The sequence below is a fragment of the Chironomus tepperi genome, unplaced genomic scaffold (assembly GCF_022539635.2).
Source record: "Chironomus tepperi strain 1889 unplaced genomic scaffold, CSIRO-AGI_Ctep_v1 contig_223, whole genome shotgun sequence".
NCBI classification, from domain to species: domain Eukaryota; kingdom Metazoa; phylum Arthropoda; class Insecta; order Diptera; family Chironomidae; genus Chironomus; species Chironomus tepperi.
The window spans coordinates 2624656-2642777 of record NW_027226345.1 but is presented as its reverse complement, the minus strand read 5'-3'; the positions used below and the strand labels follow the sequence as shown (position 1 = coordinate 2642777).

The 18122-nt window shown below is 32.0% G+C and overlaps 1 protein-coding gene across 3 annotated transcripts in view; it reads right to left on the bottom strand.

Annotated features, from left to right (window-relative positions):
* The window catches only part of LOC139091076 (neural-cadherin-like), a 317601-nt gene that overhangs the window by 851 nt on the left and 298628 nt on the right, over positions 1 to 18122 (bottom strand). For all 3 annotated transcript variants that reach the window (XM_070641014.1, XM_070641013.1, XM_070641016.1), the window contains 8 exons: positions 16751 to 16882; positions 10594 to 11286; positions 9102 to 9600; positions 7047 to 7148; positions 3507 to 5697; positions 2837 to 3007; positions 2429 to 2670; positions 269 to 478 (listed from right to left, as the gene is read on the bottom strand). In XM_070641014.1, the coding sequence (XP_070497115.1) occupies positions 269 to 478; positions 2429 to 2670; positions 2837 to 3007; positions 3507 to 5697; positions 7047 to 7148; positions 9102 to 9600; positions 10594 to 11286; positions 16751 to 16882 (4240 nt within the window). The remainder of the gene's footprint in view (positions 1 to 268; positions 479 to 2428; positions 2671 to 2836; positions 3008 to 3506; positions 5698 to 7046; positions 7149 to 9101; positions 9601 to 10593; positions 11287 to 16750; positions 16883 to 18122) is intronic.

Genomic DNA, 18122 nt, shown 5'->3' with positions numbered 1-18122 from the left:
TGTTAATGATGAGAACGGTCGATGGATTAGGATTGGAGGTGATTTGGTTGAGAAAGGGGATAGAAAATTGAGAATTTTAATTAATTCTTTAGATGTTCAACAATTTCAGCGGTTTGGTTTGATTAATCAGGGATATCCAGCTTAATCAGAGCTTAATTCATAAGAATCAGACTCAAATCTACACAACAAGTGCAAAATAATCTTCATTTCGACTCAAAACTCTTTAATTTCCCTCAATTAATCAATATCAAGTTACAAAATGACTTACTTGATGTTGCCTTATGTTGTACGAGTTCGGGTAGTTGTGTGCTTATTGGAATCTTTAATGTCTTCATATCGAATGTCATCATATCATTTTCACCGCCACCCTCATCACAATAATTAATAATATTCTCACGAATGTCTTCTTTTGTGACTGGTTTCTTGACATTCGTTGTTGATCGTTTGCGATTGAATGAGAAGTATAAAAATAATAAAACTGGAAGGAGATAAAATGTGGGAAAAATTTGTTAGTTTTAGTTGGTGATGTTGGGGATGGTGCTGAATAGCAGATCCTAATGGATAAGAAGCATGCTTTCATGGTACAGAAATATCAATTCGGTATAATACCTAAAAGCGGTATTCTTGCCTGTTGGGGATGTGGGTAGTATACCCTGACAGGCAAGGCGCATGCTTTCATGGTACAGGAATACCAATTCGGTACCTAAAAGCTGTCTTTTTGCCTGTTAGGGATTAGTCGGTCAAATGATCCGAAATTCGGTTTCAGGTCAATGTCACTCTGACATGGTGTCGGATTCAAACCAAATCCAGCACCAAATTAGAATCAAGCTGACCTGAGACCAGATTTTTCAATCGATCAATCGATTTGTGCTATTCAGCAATTATACTGATTACTTCTGATGAAAATTGGGCTCACAATCGTAGTCAATTAGTCGTATCCATTTTTAAACAATTAATAAGCTTATTGACCATAATTCTACATAATATGCCTCAGTTGTTTGATCAAAAATACAGCAAAATTCTCAGAAATCATCAACAAAACCCAAACGTCTGCCCTGTAGCCATAAAACTCACCAAAATTAGCCTCACATTCCACCTCAATAGTTTATTTTAAAATAAATCTTATCACATCTCACAGCACATATTGAAAACAATTTAAAATCATTTAGTCTCAAGAGATGTAACAATAGTAAAAGAAAATTTATTTTCCTATCGGAACTGATTATTAATCATCCTACGAATGCTCATTATTGCGTGAAAATTGCTCTCATTTCTATAATTTTCCATCTCCCATTCCATAGTTATTAAATATATAGGCACAGGCAAAATAGGAAATTGATTATTGTAAATGGTAAAATAATTTTCTTGTGGCTTAGCATATGTATTTTGTGGGGTCTACAAGCAACAGCAATCGAACAATTTATAATGCGGCTTTATACAATTTATAAGAAGATTTTCTCCATTTCATATCAATTAAGGAATCAGCGAGGATATTGTAAGCGGAATTTTAATGAGCTATGAGCGGAGGTAAAGTGTTGTTGGAGTTAATTTAGTTCGTGTTATGTTTTAAATTCCAGGATGGGAATATCTTGTTTTTTGTATTTTAGAGGTTACCGGAGGAAACACTAAATTTAGCTCGACTCAAGGAGATAGAATTTGGCTCGACCCAAGATCACAAGATTTAGCTCAACTTAACGGGATAGAGTTTAGGTCGACCCAAGGAGATGAAATTTTGCTCGACCCAAGGAGACTGAATTTAGCTCGACCCAAGGAAATAGAATTTAGCTCGATCCAAGGAGATAGAATTAAGCTCGACCCAAGGAGACAGAATTTAGCTCGACCCCAGGAGATAGAATTTAGCTCGATCCAAAGAGATGAAATTTAGCTCGGTCCAAAGAGATAGAATTTAGCTCGACTCATGGAGATTGAATTTAGCTCAACCAAAGGAAATAAAATTTAGCTCGACCCAAGAAAACCAAACTATATTGATGCTATGCGACATCCAACCCCAAATTCCATTTCCTTCACTTCCTGAGCATTCACAGCAATTCATTCTTATTTCCTATTTTCATAAATTACTCTACAATTAATCATATTAATTAAGATCATCTGCATAAAAACTATTCTGGCAACAATAAAAAAGAGAAAAGTCTGCAGTCGTAAGCCTTAACCGCAGCATCGCCATAACAACATTCGCCATTAAACAGCAAAATTTTTCCAACTCATTATGATGATAGTAAGAAGAAGGAGTGTGTATAGTGTGCATGTTATGTAAAACAGAGCATTAATATTGTCGTCGACGACGTTTTTCGAGACTCAAAAAGGAATGAGGACTTAATTAGCATAATAATGTGTAGGCCCATTTTCCATTTCTCAGTCCTCATGTCTAATTAATAATAATTAAATTTAATTAAACGTAAACACTCACTTATAATGATTAATAAACATGCAATAACGGCTGCCAAGGCACTTGTACTAAGCTTCAATGCTTGTCTTTCCTTCATAAATTCACAATTTTCACCCCAAAAATTTTCGGGACATACACATCGATAACGTAGTCGTGGCTCTTGATTTATACACGTACCACCATTAAGACATGGCATATCAAGACATTCATTACGATCGACACATCCTTTACCTTCTGATGATACGACCATGCCATCGCCACAACTGGAAAAAATAGAAATTTAAGCAATTATAAATCCATTGAATATTCATAAAGCGGATTACGGATGATGTTCGCTGGTTTATGGACAATGCATGCTGTATTGCATTCCCACAGCGTCCACACCTCCAAAAAATAAAATCCAGCATGCTAAACACATGTCGTACATACCTGCATTCATACTTATTCCATAAATCTACACATTCAAATGGCTCGGGACAGAATGCATTCGAACATGGATTATTAGATGCACAATATTTTTCAACATTACGAGCCGCTGTCGCTTGTCCCCATTGTGTACCATTTGAATGTGGTGGCAATGGTAAACTTTTTCCATCTAACCTGTTGTCCATTAATGTTTGATGACGAAAAAAAAAATGGAAGGAAAAAAAAAATGTTGGAATATAGATTATAAGTTTTTTTATGCTGTATGTTCATTGAGTGCTGCTGATGACACTTTATGAATAATCTCTATCACTATGTATGGTCCTTTTATTTGTCTACATCAATGTTATGTCATGTTATTGAAATGGCACTTTATAGCAGAATGTGAGGTGTGAATTGGATTTCAAAGGATATATTGATGGATTGTTTGATGCATAACTAAGTCGATGAGTGGGTAGACAAATATTGTAAGAAGCTTTGTATGCATTAAAGGTTCTCTAGAATTTCATATGACTTCTAAAGGGATTATCCCTACTTGAGGGGATCCATTGTGACTCAGTATAAAATCACCAAATCCCCAACAACCACAAATCATCTAATTCACATCCCACAATCGTCATCAGCAGTGCCATCCCATAAATAATTAACAAATTACCAAATCATCCCATAAACTTACCTCACATCATCAACACAGCTATTCTGAAAATCACTGTTAACCTCCAACGACTTAATACCAGTAAATTCTGGCTTTCCACCAACAAAAATTCCTTCCTGCTTATCAATCGACAGCCATTGATGTCCTTCAAATACAAATGTTTCATTGTAATTTTTACCCTCACCACCATCAATTTCCATCATGACTGCCGATCCATATCGATTAATCTTTACAAAATGCCATTGACCGTCGTCGACTTGTACAGACGTTAAACTTAATTGCTGTTCCTCAATTTGTGCTGAATTTAAACTATAACGAAATCTTAATTTAGCTTCAAAGACTTCAAGAATGCCATATTCTCGTGTCTGTTGATCACTCATTCTAAATACTTCACCAAATCTCTCGCGTGTACGGAATCGCATCTGTAATGTCGTACTAAAGCGATTTGGTTCAAAACTTAATGCATATTTAATGTAACTTTGTGATTTAAATGTTACGGGTACGGTTGGTGTATTACAAAATTGTCCAGTCCATCCAGCATGACATTCACATTTTGGTTCATTCATGCTACCAATGCACGTACCATGATCAAGACATTTATTTGTTGGATGTACATTATAGCATATATCTTGTATAACCGGACATCCGGGTGCCGTATTCTTACTCAATCCCGGATGTGCTAAATCAATATAAACTCCATTATGCTTTATGTTACGTATACATCCATCAAAATATTCACCAATTGGATTCATTTGCCATTTTGGATTGATATAATCAAATTTCTCACGATATAAGCCGCCAACTTGTAGTGGCGTATTGACATTGAGATATTCATTGAATGGTTTTGTTTTTGATTGCGATTGACATGAGGTCAAATCAATTTCTGGCGCTGTGCCATCATCTGCTTCAGTTATTTCAGCTGATTTACAAAAGTCGACGACCATACGAATATTTTCCATATCCCAAAAAACATCAATTTGATGCCATTCGCCATCATTGAGGAGTTTCTTTGTGCGGACAGTTAATTCAGTTGTGCCTGATCCGTAGTCGATAAGTAGTCGGGCATAACCACGATCAAGTTCAATTGATATAAAATCAGATAAGTCTGTCTCATTTGATGATCGAATTGGACCATTATAGAGTAAAATTCCATCAGCCTTTAATGTCACAAACTCTAAACTTAGATGACTATTGTCACACATATCCAATGATGGATACCATGCCCATCCATTACCACGAAAACTTCTCGTTGTTTGTTGACATCTTGGTCCAGCATAATTAGGTAGACAATGACATCGAATACCATATTTATTCTCAACACATTTACCACCATTTAAGCATGGATGTGTCTTACATGTCTCAATTTTATTAAATGTTTTTGCATCACACTCACAACTGCCGGTTGCATTGATATGAAGACCAACAAATGCTGTTTTGTTAGCATTAACCACATATGGATTGGCATTAATATCAAGACGATTTGAGCATGAACCATTACAATTATTATTCTCATCCATACACTCATTTATATTGACCATTGTTATATTTAGTCCAACAGTCGATTCAATATCCATTTTATGTAATAATACAATGCCATTTAGACGTACGGCTTTATAGAAAAATTGTGTATGTGCACTAAATCGTATATCAGTTGTCGGTGGATTCAGTTGACGCATTTGTATACTAAATATATCGATATTTTTTCTATCTATACTCAATAGTTCCGATAATTTATCTTGTAGTCTATCTATTTTACTACGATACGTCATTTGCGTCTTGCTATCCCAATTGCTTATCAATTGTTCATCCGTTAAACCAACAATACGCATTGAACCCGAATGAACAATTGCCTCATAGGGCAAATGCTTAACAGAAACAGTTATGTTGGCTGATGTCTCTTGGATGTGCTTACGATCATAAACTTTAAAATGTAATCGGTATTTTCCTTCACGTGCACCGCGACGCATTGTAAGCATACCCGTCTCTTCATCCAATTTAAATCGATGATTTTCAACATCATTCCAATAAAATTTCTTATCCTCTAAATCCCAATCATCCAAGTCATTTACAAATATACGTCCAATAGGTGTGTCTGGTGATTGACCAAGATAATTATAGACTGTTATGTCTTTAGCACCAGAATGCATCATGTTGTCATTTACATCACCGACAATTACTGTTAGTGTACTTGTACCAGTTTTTGATGGTGATCCTATTTAGGAATAGAGAGTAAAAAAGAGGAAATTGTAGAAAATCATTTGGGTGGTAAGTAATTTGTTGGTTAATGAAAATGGGTGAAGAATGAAAAGATGTATGGAGTAAAACGGATGCAATTAAGAGACGTAAGATGAAAAGTTGATGATGGTTTTTTGGGAGGTTTTGTAAGCGCATATGGATGCTGGTGTAGTGTACAAACTGACTTATAGCTACAGAAATTTCCATTTTTTGAATTTATTAACCGACTTTTTCGAGAAATCTGACGAATCCGCTCTAGTTAAACTATTAATAGCCATGAAATGCATATAAACGCGCAGCTAATGACCTTAAAGTCTAAACAACTAATGTTAATTTTTTATTTTCAACCAACTTTTTGCTATCATTCGTATGCTTTCTCGAAATCCCGGTCCCGATAGATTTTCGAGATCGGGATTGGCATCGGAATTGAAATTTTCGAAATTTTTCGGGATCGGGAAATCTCGAGGAATCCCAATCCCGATTTCATTAGCGAGAACGTATAATCATTCGTATGACTAGACCGAATAGCAATAAGTCAGTTAATAGAATCAATAAAGTCAGGATCAGGTCGATGTGACTCCGACATGGTTCCGAATTTAAATTGAATTAGGCACCAAGTTAGAGTCATTTCAACCTGAGACCGGATTTTTGGATCAATTAACTGATTTGTGGTGCTGTTTGGGGGTTGGATCCTTAGATTTCTTGAGACTATGCTTATGATATAATCACTCATAAGATTATATATTGGTCACAATCTGATCAAGTATGTGAAGATGTTCCTGGGATGTCAAGATCTAAGTCTACTCGAATTTTTTATGGATAAGCTGGATTAAGGTGACTTGAATGACGAGATTATTAAATTGCACTTAGGACACACAGTATTGTGTCAAGTACCATGGGTGCTATGGGTGTGACAAATACCATGAGGACCATGGGTGTGTCAAGTACCATGGGTATGATTGGTGTGCAAAGTACAATGGGGACCATCGATGTGCCAATTACAATTTAATGCTCGACATCTCCCGGGTGTACCTGGTGCAAGGATATACCCTTATTTGCGTTTTTATCGGAAGCAAACCAAGAGTATACCTAACAAACACTCAATTCAGAACATGACCAATCTATAATCTGACAAACTGCATCTAAAACCACCGCTCCTTATTGACTAACAACTCTCTATACAAATTGCACTTAAAATCTCTCATGTGAAGCAAAAATTACAAAATCAACACAAAAGAAAAAGATAAATGAAAAGTGGATGATTAAATGCTACAATGCATCGTATCCAATTTTGTAGCTTTTTTTTTTTTTCTTTCTTTTAATTACCTGAGTCTTTAATTACAATTGGCAATAAATACTCTTTCTGTTGTTCACGATCGAATGATGATAGTGATGAAACAATTGCAACGCCTTCACCATTTGCGCCTTCTGTTTCCATTCCACACATAGCAACATATAGATGAACGCAAAAAAGAGTCATTGATGGTATTTAATACATTGTAGATGTTGTAATGGATAGAAACAAAAAAAGTGGATAAAATTGAGTTAAAAAGTGCTTCAAATTGATTGGCTTTTGTTGTTGTTGTAGAACATTTCGTGTACAAAGAATTAACTTTTGATCGAAAAAAGATTGCTTTTTGCTTTGGTAAAAAGGTGTTGATGGAAATGAGGAAATAAAAATGCGTGGGTATTGCATAAAATTAACCTTTTGTGGTATAAATGGAATTTTTTTCGAAGTAATTTGAAATTTGGATGTTAAAGATTATTTAAATAGAGGAATAACAGCTGGTGGATATGCATAACAAGATGGATTGGATGTGATATTAATTGGAAATTGAGTGAATTTTGATGAAGGCATTTGAGCGTTGGATGTTTGAATTTTGAGTTTGTTTTAAAGAGTGGAACTTTAATTTACTGAAAAAATTGAATTTTTAACGGACTTTGAAAGTTTGAATCTTGAATTCAGAGTTGACAGGACTCCTGGAGTCGGACTTTACTTCACCCCAAAGACAGACGCATGTGCTTCAATCCAAAATGAAATTCTGTCAACTCTGCATGAATTACCGTACTACATTGTAAGTTAAATTTGAAAATTTGAATTCTAATTGACAGTTAAGTTCAGACTCAATGTGACAAAGCTTGAAGTCAACTTGAATTTTGTATGAAATCGATATGAATTTCGTTTGAAGTCTAGTCGACTTTACCATGCAAAATTCAAGTTGACTTCAAGCTTAAAACTTTGACATCTTAAATTTTGAATTATTAATGACCGTTAAAGACTCAAACTTCCAAAATCTTGAAATACCCCTCAAAATTTCATATCAATATCCCACACAAAAATCTCTAATTTCATATAAATTCACTCCCATTTTAAAAACAATTTTCAATTTTCTTTCTCAAATAAAATTATTTCCAGTCTGTCGAACACCATGAAATAAAAGCTTTCAACACACACAAAAAGTAACATCTTAAGCTTGTGAAATTTTAAGATCCTCTCATGAAACACAAAATTCATTGGAATTTAAACTTCAATCTTCAAAACTTTTTTATATCTTCATTCGCACGAATGACAAAGCATTTAGAATTCCTCTAAAAATTTTCTAATCCCACATCACTCGAGATACCTTTTCTTAGAATAGCTTAGCAACAATGACAAATCCTTGTTTGAAAAGATGGAATTAAGGAATGCTTTTGAATTGCAGAGAGAAATAAAAGAAGGAATTTTTTTTAGCATCGCTTGAAATTTTTTTTTGTGCACACAAAAAATGGAAATTGTGGAAAAAAAAATTTAAAGGAATTCTTATTGCTCTCTTTGGGTAGAGAGAACAGAAAGAAAACGTGCGATGAGAAATAGCTTGCAGTTGAAGAGGTGGAAAATACTTCTGTGGCACAAATAGAAATAAAATATTGTCGCAAAATAGAGAACAAGTAACAAAATCAGTGATTTTTTAAAAAATTTCTCCACCTCGAAAAGTTTTTTGAGGATTTTTATTGGAAAACTCTTGAAAATGAGCTTCAAATTGATTTATATACTTTCAAAAAAGTGGCAAGCGTCATATTCAGGTGCAAAACTTGTAAAAAAGTTACAATTAAAGCTGAAATCCTTGAAATTAATATTGTTATTGCAATAACACGTTAACCATTTTTTGTTGAAAACCTTTTATATTTAGAATTGAGATGAATATTCAAACAATATTAATTCAATATCCATTCAAAAATATACTGAAACGGACATCAAACCCTAAAATGCCACCAGCCGTTTATATAAAAAGAAACAAACTTTTTCCATTGACTGAGCAATCCTACACATTTTCTGTGCACACGACAACCGAAGAAAAAAGCTCTAAAAAATTGGCACGCAAATGTTCTTTATCTACTCACTTTGATTTTGTTCAACCTTAAAGGACGATCTTATCGTATCGTCAGCAGATGGATCTAATCGAAATTGAAACGGTGCCCCATTTCCACGAAGTGCATCGTCACGATCCAATGCACGTAACTCAATAATCTTTCTTGGCGGTGAATTCTCTGGCACAATTGGACGATAATTTTCAGCAAACTCTGGCGCATTATCATTTACATCCTTTACAATAACAATTAATGATGCTGTTGCTGTTCGCGGTGGTATGCCATCGTCAATTGCAAGTATTTCCAAATCATGTCGTGCACTTGCTTCACGATCCAATGGACGTTGAATTGTAACAATTCCATCGGAATTTATTGAAAATTGTCGATGACGATCTGTCGTACGATTAATCATGTACGTTAATTTTCCTTTTCCACCCTTATCCAAGTCAATGGCCTTAAATGTTCCTAATACTTTTCCAATCTCTGCACTCTCGTATACAGATGCTTCAATCAATGGCTTCTTAAATTTCGGCTATATTAGATAAAAAAATAGAGCAAATGAAAAATGAGAATTGAGAAAATGGAGATTATGGAGATGAGATAAAAAAGTTCGGTAAACAAGTCAATAAATAATGGAATTTTGAAGTGGAAATGCATTGGGGCTCCTAAATTTTGTTTCATTTCTGCTTCGGGGGTAGATTGTAAATTTATAGTTTGTTGGAATTTCTAATTTAATAAAAGTTAGATTAAAAATACTTTATTATGTTTCTGTCTGGGTGTATTTATAGAATGAATTAAGTAAATGAGTAGCTTTTGGGGGGTATAAGAGAGCTAGTGATGCTGTTTGTTGGTTTAATTAATGAATTACGTCTGATTAAAGTCAAAAAACTTGAAGATTTTATGGATTTTGATTAGTTTGAACTCAAAAGCTTAGTTTTGATATCTTCACATAGTTCCTTAACTCTTATACAAGCTACTAAGGCTACAAGTTATCTTAGAATGGTATATTTGACTATAAAGCTACTCAGACTGTCTTTAAACATGATAAACCAAGCTTATCTAGTTTTTAAAGTCACAAACTGACTAAGACTGACTTCTAGGACCCCAAACTTAATTGCAATGACTCCAATATCCCAAAATTAACTTAAGTTGAGTTTCAGAACTCTAAACTGACTTAAATTGACTTTTACGACCCCCAAACCTTATTACAATGACTTCAATTTCCCAGAATCAATTCAAAATGAATTTCAGAACTCAAAAGTGACTTCTAGGACCTTAAATCTTATTAAAATGACTCCAATATCCCCGAACCACCTTAAAGTGAGTTTTTATACTCTAAAATGACTTTTAGGAACATAAACCAACACACACTAGCTTCTAAGACCCCAAAAGAACTCTCACTGCCTTTAAATACCCCAAACCATCTCAGATTACCTTACAAAAATCACAAAACCCATCAAAAATGTCATAGAACCCCTAAAAAACCCCCACTCCATAATTCCCGTTCCATCCAATCAAAACTCACCGTATTATCGTTAATATCCTTAAGCTTAACAATGATCCATGAGTGTGCTAGATGATTCTTGTCCGTATCATTAATCTTCTCATCATCCTTCACTTGAATTCTGAATCGAAATCCATTCATTTGCATTGGATCTTCATAGTCAAGTGGTTGAACGACTCTAAGGCTTCCCGTTCCATCCGTATTTTTAATCATTGCAAATTTATCAGCACCATATCCGCTACTCTCAATAATTTTATATTTAAAATTATTTATTTCATCATCATCACTAACAGTAACGGTAAGAATTGGAGCATCTGGTAGTGATGTTCCATCTGTCTCTTCAACTTCAACAAACCATTCATCTTTTGTGAAATGTGGTGGCATGTCATTGAGATCTGTTACTTTGATGGATGCTGTTCCCGTTCCTTTGAGACCACCACCATCTGTCGCAACAACTTGAAGGGAATAATCTGGTGTCTTTTCACGATCTAAACAGCATACAGATGTTTTTATAACACCCGTATCAGGATTTATCTCAAATATTGGAAGACCTGTATCTTCTTCTATTGCATTCTTTTCAATTGAATAAATCAATTTGGCATTTGTTCCCTCGTTGATGTCATCATAGTCATCTGCCTTCATTGTCATGACATACATACCTTCTGTTCCATTTTCTGTTACATTACCATGGTATACACCATGTGGGAATACAGGCTACGAGTGAGACATCGAATTCGTAATGGAAATGAGAATGAAAAAAAGGAAAAAAGAAAATTGGAATTGTAAGAAAAAAAAATACGGAAATTTTTTGACAACAAAAAAAGAGATGTTTTTTTCGGAATTACTGCGTTGGTGCAACTTGAGCGTGATTTTGAGGCTGAGATAAAGATTTTGAAATTTTTTAATTTTTTGAAACTTTTTCAAAAGTTCTTCAAAATTCTTGAAATTCTTAAATTTTTACAAAACCCTTAAATTTATTAAAATTCTTAAATTTTTTAAAATTCTCAAAAATTTTTTTTTGATATTTTTAAAATTCTTAAAACTGTTCAAAATTCTTGAAATTTTTCAAAATTCTTAAACTTATTCAAAATTCTTAACTTCTTTCAAATTTCTCAAAATCTTTCAAATTTCTTAAATTCTTTCAAATTTCTTAAATTCATTCAAATTTCTTAAATCTTTTCAAATTTCTTAAATTCTTTCAAATTTCTTAAATTTTTCCAAAATTCTTAAATTTTTTCAAATTTCCTAAACTCTTTCAAATTTCTTAAATTCTTTCAAATTTCTAAAATTCCTTTAAATTTCTCAAATTTTTTTAAATTTCTTTAATTCTTTCAAAATTCTTAAATTCTTTCAAATTTTTTAAATTCTTTCAAATTTCTAAAATTCTTTCAAATTTCTAAAATTCTTTCAAATTTTTTAAATTCTTTCAAATTTCCTAAATTCTTTCAAACTTCTTAAATTCTTTCAAATTTCTAAAATTCTTTCAAATTTCTAAAATTCTTTCAAATTTTTTAAACTCTTTCGAATTTTCTAAATTCTTTCAAACTTCTTAAATTCTTTCAAAATTCTTAAAATTCTTCAAAATTCTTCAAAATTCTCAACATTTTTTAAGATTCTTGAAATTCTTCGAAATTCTTAAATTTTTTTAAAATTCTTCAAATTTCTTAAATTCTTTCGAATTTCTTAAATTCTTCCAAATTTCTTAAATTCTCTCAAATTTCTTAAATTTATTCAAATTTCTTAAATTCTTTCAAATTTCTTAAATTCTTTCAACTTTCTAAAATTCTTTCAAATTTCTTAAATTTTTTCATTTTTTTTAAATTCTTTCAAATTTCTTAAATTCTTTCAAATTTCTTAAATTCTTTCAAATTTCTTAAATTCTTTCAAATTTCTTAAATTCTTTCAAATTTCTTAAATTCTTTCAAAATTCTTGAATTCTTTCAAATTTTTTAAATTCTCTCAAATTTCTTAAATTATTTCAAAATTCTTAAAATTCTCTCAAATTTCTTAAATTCTTTCAAATTTCTTAAATTCTTTCAAATTTTTTAAAATTCTTTCAAATTTCTTAAATTCTTTCAAATTTCTTAAATTCTTTCAAATTTTTTAAAATTCTTTCAAATTTCTTAAATTCTTTCAAATTTCTTAAAATCGTTCAAATTTCTTGAAAGCTTTCAAAATTTTTTAAAATTCTTCAAGGTTTTTAAATTTCTTTCAAATGATTGTCTTGCATGGCGTCGACATAATTTATGCATAAATTATGCACAATTTATGCATAATTTTGCGTGAATTATGCATAATTTATGCATAAATTCTGCATAATTTGTGCATAATAATTCTGCATAATTTTTCAAAAAAATTATGCATAAATTATGCATTAATTTTTTCAAATTCTAATTTCCTAATTTTTTTTTCAAAATTTTTCCAAAAATTATGCATAATTTATGCATTAATTATGCATATAATTTTTTTAAAATTATGCATTAATTGTGCATAATAATTCCACACAAAATATGCATATATTATGCATAATTCTGCACAAATTATGCATAAATCATGAGAAACGCATGCATAAATTATGCAAACCGCATGCAAAAATTATGCAGAACTTTTGCAGAATTTTCAAACTTTATCGAAAAAAAAAGTTCGCCCATGCCAAGGCTTGAACCCAAGACCTCATGCATAGACTTAGTTGTAAAGCTTAGCTGTTACCATTGCGCCATCAAGACAAATTAACTCATATTTATATAATGGCAATTTCTCATATATAAAGAATTTATTTATTATAATGATTTTAATTATAATCAATATAAATTTATTTTCACATGATTAAAGAATAGATTTTCCGTAAATTTCCATTATTATGGCAAAAATGTAAAATTATATACTTCATAAGAGGATTTTAATTCAGAAATTTCGTATGAAGCACCACTAAGTACCAACCCCACCTTCTCGTATCAAGAGGCTTTAATTCAAGCCACATCTATCAATGACGACCAAGGCTAAATGAAAACCGATTAACGATTGTAAACTCAGTAGCTGAAACGTGAGAACGTTATCAGGACCAATAGCGTTGTCAGCACTAGTAGATAATTTGTATGGCTTTGTAAGAAAAACCATATAAATTATCGAGAATTTGTACGGTTTTTGTCTGTTTTGCAACTCTGATTCAGAGTCTTCTTCAGTGGCGGAACCAGAAGCAGTTTTGGAACAAGACTCATTGCGAACCCGAAGTGGTTCGTTTAGTTTTAGTAATCTTTCCTTTTACAAAATATTCCGAATTAAAATCCTCTTGTGAAGTATATAATTTCATATAAAATTTACGAAAAATATCCTCTTGTGAAGTATATAATATCATACAAAATTTCTGAAACAATTTCCTCTTGTGAAGTATATAATTTTACATTTTTGCCATAATAATGGAAATTTACGGAAAATCTATTCTTTAATCATGTGAAAATAAATTTATATCAAGGGTCAGACACTATTGAAAAATTTTATAAATCCAATTTTTACAATTTCTTCCATACAGAAATTGTAGAAATTGTAAAAATTGCAATTTACAATTTTTCTCCATATAAAAATTGTAGAAATTGTAGAAATCAAATTTCACAATTTCTTTTCATACAAAAATTGAGAAAAATTGTGTTTTTACAATTTTTATGGAATTAGTATGCTACACGTGTTTTCTATAATTAACAGAGATTAAAACGGATAATTGCATTTTTTTAGGGGTTTTTACCTTAGTAAAAGAAAATTGAGTCTTAATTTGGTTTTTTTGTGGATTTTTGAGCTTAATATACGAAATTCAATACAAAGTTGGATTTATCCGATGGGTTTTTCACCTCGAGTAAGAAACCCGAAGCAAAATTCGGCTTCTTTGAAAGGTTTTTCGCCCTTAGTAAGAAACCCGAGGCGAAATTCTGCTTTTTAGAGAGTTTTTTCGCCCTTAGTAAAAAACCCGAAGCAAAATTCGGTTTTTCTGAGAGGCTTTTCGCCCTTAGTAAGAAACCCGAGGCGAAATTCGGCTTTTTTGAGAAGTTTTTCGCCCTTAGTAAAAAACCCGAAGCAAAATTCGGTTTTTCTGAGGGGTTTTTCGCCCTTAGTAAGAAACCCGAGGCGAAATTCGGCTTTTTTGAGAAGTTTTTCGCCCTTAGTAAGAAACCCGAGGCAAAATTCGGTTTTTCTGAGGGGTTTTTCGCCCTTAGTAAGAAACCCGAGGCGAAATTCGGCTTTTTTGAGAAGTTTTTCGCCCTTAGTAAAAAACCCGAAGCAAAATTCGGTTTTTCTGAGAGGCTTTTCGCCCTTAGTAAGAAACCCGAGGCGAAATTCGGCTTTTTTGAGAAGTTTTTCGCCCTTAGTAAAAAACCCGAAGCAAAATTCGTTTTTTTTTGAGGGGTTTTTCGCCCTTAGTAAGAAACCCGAGGCGAAATTCGGCTTTTTTGAGAATTTTTTCGCCCTTAGTAAAAAACCCGAACACAAAATTCGGTTTTTGAGAGGTTTTTCGTTCTTATTAAGAAACCCGAAGCAAAATTCGGCTTTTTTGAGGGGTTTTTCGCTCTTAGTAAAAAAACCGAAGCAAAATAAGGATTTTCTGAGAGAAATAATACCATAATTTGAAAAATTTAAGGCTAAATTTAGCTATTTTGATGTTATTTAAGTTGAAATTAATGGTTGATAAAAGAACATCGACTAATTTTTTATTGCTTTGCAACATATTTGAAGAAATAAAGAGGAAATTGGATTTTCCAGAGTTTTTCGCTCTGTTTTAAGGAAATCGACCCAAAATCAAAATGAATAAATATCAATTTCAGTGTTTTTAACAACATTTTCTACGTGTAAACAGTTAAAAATATATAAATTTGATGAAAAATATTATATTTTGTCATCATAATCATTAATTTCATCAAAAATTATAGAAAGAAATCAGAAAAAATATTTTTCTCTTGTTAAAGACTTGAAAACATTTTCAGTTAAAATCAGAAAGAAATAAAATTTTTACAATTTTTCACAATTTTTTCATACAAAAAAATTATAAAAATTGTAGAAATTGTAAAAATCCAATTTCACAATTTTTTTTCTAAGAGAAATTGTAAAAATTGTAGAAATCAAATTTTTTACAATTTCTCCATACAAATTTTAAGAAATTACAATTTCTACAATTTTAAAAATAGTGTCTGACCCTTGATTTATATTGATTATAATTAAAATCATTATAATAAATAAATTCTTTATATATGAGAAATTGCCATTATATAAATATGAGTTAATTTGTCTTGATGGCGCAATGGTAACAGCTAAGCTTTACAACTAAGTCTATGCATGAGGTCTTGGGTTCAAGCCTTGGCATGGGCGAACTTTTTTTTCGATAAAGTTTGAAAATTCTGCAAAAGTTCTGCATAATTTTTGCATGCGGTTTGCATAATTTATGCATGCGTTTCTCATGATTTATGCATAATTTGTGCAGAATTATGCATAATATATGCATATTTTGTGTGGAATTATTATGCACAATTAATGCATAATTTTAAAAAAATTATATGCATAATTAATGCATAAATTATGCATAATTTTTGGAAAAATTTTGAAAAAAAAATTAGGAAATTAGAATTTGAAAAAATTAATGCATAATTTATGCATAATTTTTTTGAAAAATTATGCAGAATTATTATGCACAAATTATGCAGAATTTATGCATAAATTATGCATAATTCACGCAAAATTATGCATAAATTGTGCATAATTTATGCATAAATTATGTCGACGCCATGCAAATCCCCCCTTTCAAATTTCTTAAATTCTCTCAAATTTCTTAAATTATTTCAAAATTCTTAAATTCTTTCAAATTTCTTAAAATCTTACAAATTTCTTAAATTCATTCAAAATTCTTGAAATTTTTAAAATTTCTAAGTGTTTTAACCTTTCAACTTTACCAAATCCAAAAACCACGCTCAAAAGGAAATCCACAAAATTCATTTCATATGTTCTTTTTTTCTTCTTTCAATAGGATTTGATTTCCTTTTCTTTCTTCTTCACGTTGGCTTGTTTCTTTTATTTCACCACCAATGAAATCTCACGAGTAATGACAAGGACATGAAAATTAAATTCATAAGTGTTTGTCACACTCTTGTCAGATTCCATTTCAAGAAGATGGATACAAGTTTCATCTCTCATGTCTTACCGCATTATCATTAACATCTTTGAGATTTATTTGAACTTCTGCGAAGCCAACAAGTCCTTCGCCGCCTTCATCCTGTGCGAATACATTAAAGCGCCATTGTGAACGGCCATGTGGTGGATCTCGATTTAAAGGCTGTAAATGAAAGGAACGAAAAATATTCATGACAAGTTTGTAAGATTATTCAAAAGTTTTTCATCAATTCTGTACGGGTTTTGTGTAACGGAAGTTACGGTTGAATGAATTGTATTAGTTACATAGCAATATTTTCTACTTCCATCATCATCATCATCTCTTGTAAACATTTGAAAATCAAAAAAGAATTCATGTGTAAAAAATTGAAACTTTTTTTTTCTCATTGATTTGAATAATTTAATATTATGGATGGAAGATTTATGGAAAATATTGAGGAGATTTAAATTGTGCGTGTGGGTTGAAAGTTGGACTATAAAATGTTACATTTTTGTTGAGTTTTTACTGCTTATATTATCATAAATTTTTTGAAAAAACATGATAAGAGGATATTTATGGGAGTTGGTAGAGTGGAAAATTGAAGATTAAAGCTTTAATTTTGATGATGGATGACTTTGAGATTATGTTTTGTGGTGGAGATCTTGATCTTTAGATAAGATAGCGGATATTTTGATAACAACGTCCATAATAGACACAGAATATGCTCAATTGTACTAACCGATAGTATGCAAGTGTAGGCTAATTGAAATGGACACAACTGACGAGGAGCAATTCACTATTCAAATCTAGATCAACCAGAACAAGAAGTCGACTCGAATTTTGTATTAAGACAAATCGACTTTTCCATACAAAATCTGAGTCGAATTCGAACTGTAAGATCGACAGTTTTTAAAATCTAAACCATCTCGGAAAACAAATATGGTGAAATACAGCACTAGTCTGGAATCAGGACGACATAAAGCCAGATTTTGTTTTTTTTTGAACACTGACTTCAGAACTAATTTAGACCATTCGAGGTGACAGATGTCATTTCGATCTTTGAGATCCATTGACAACTGCGCTAGAGCTTTTCGTCGCAAATGATCACTAAACGAGTGAGGGTAAGCCAGACCTCTGTACTCAGTAGACCTTCAGTTAACACTGTGATTAGGAAGCATTCACTATCATCACGGAAATGGTCCACTGACTACAGAGGTCTGGTTCACCCTCTCTCGTTTAGTGATCAGTAGCCACGAAAAGTTCTAGCTCAGTTGCCTATAGTCTACAAATGACGGCTGTGAGTCGAGTTTCCTCTAAATAAGATTCAAAAAAGGACAAGTTAAGCATTTCTCCTGCCGAGTCTCGGAACTCATGATCGCTAGATTGATATTGCAATAATTAGGTACTATTAGGTTCTGTCACC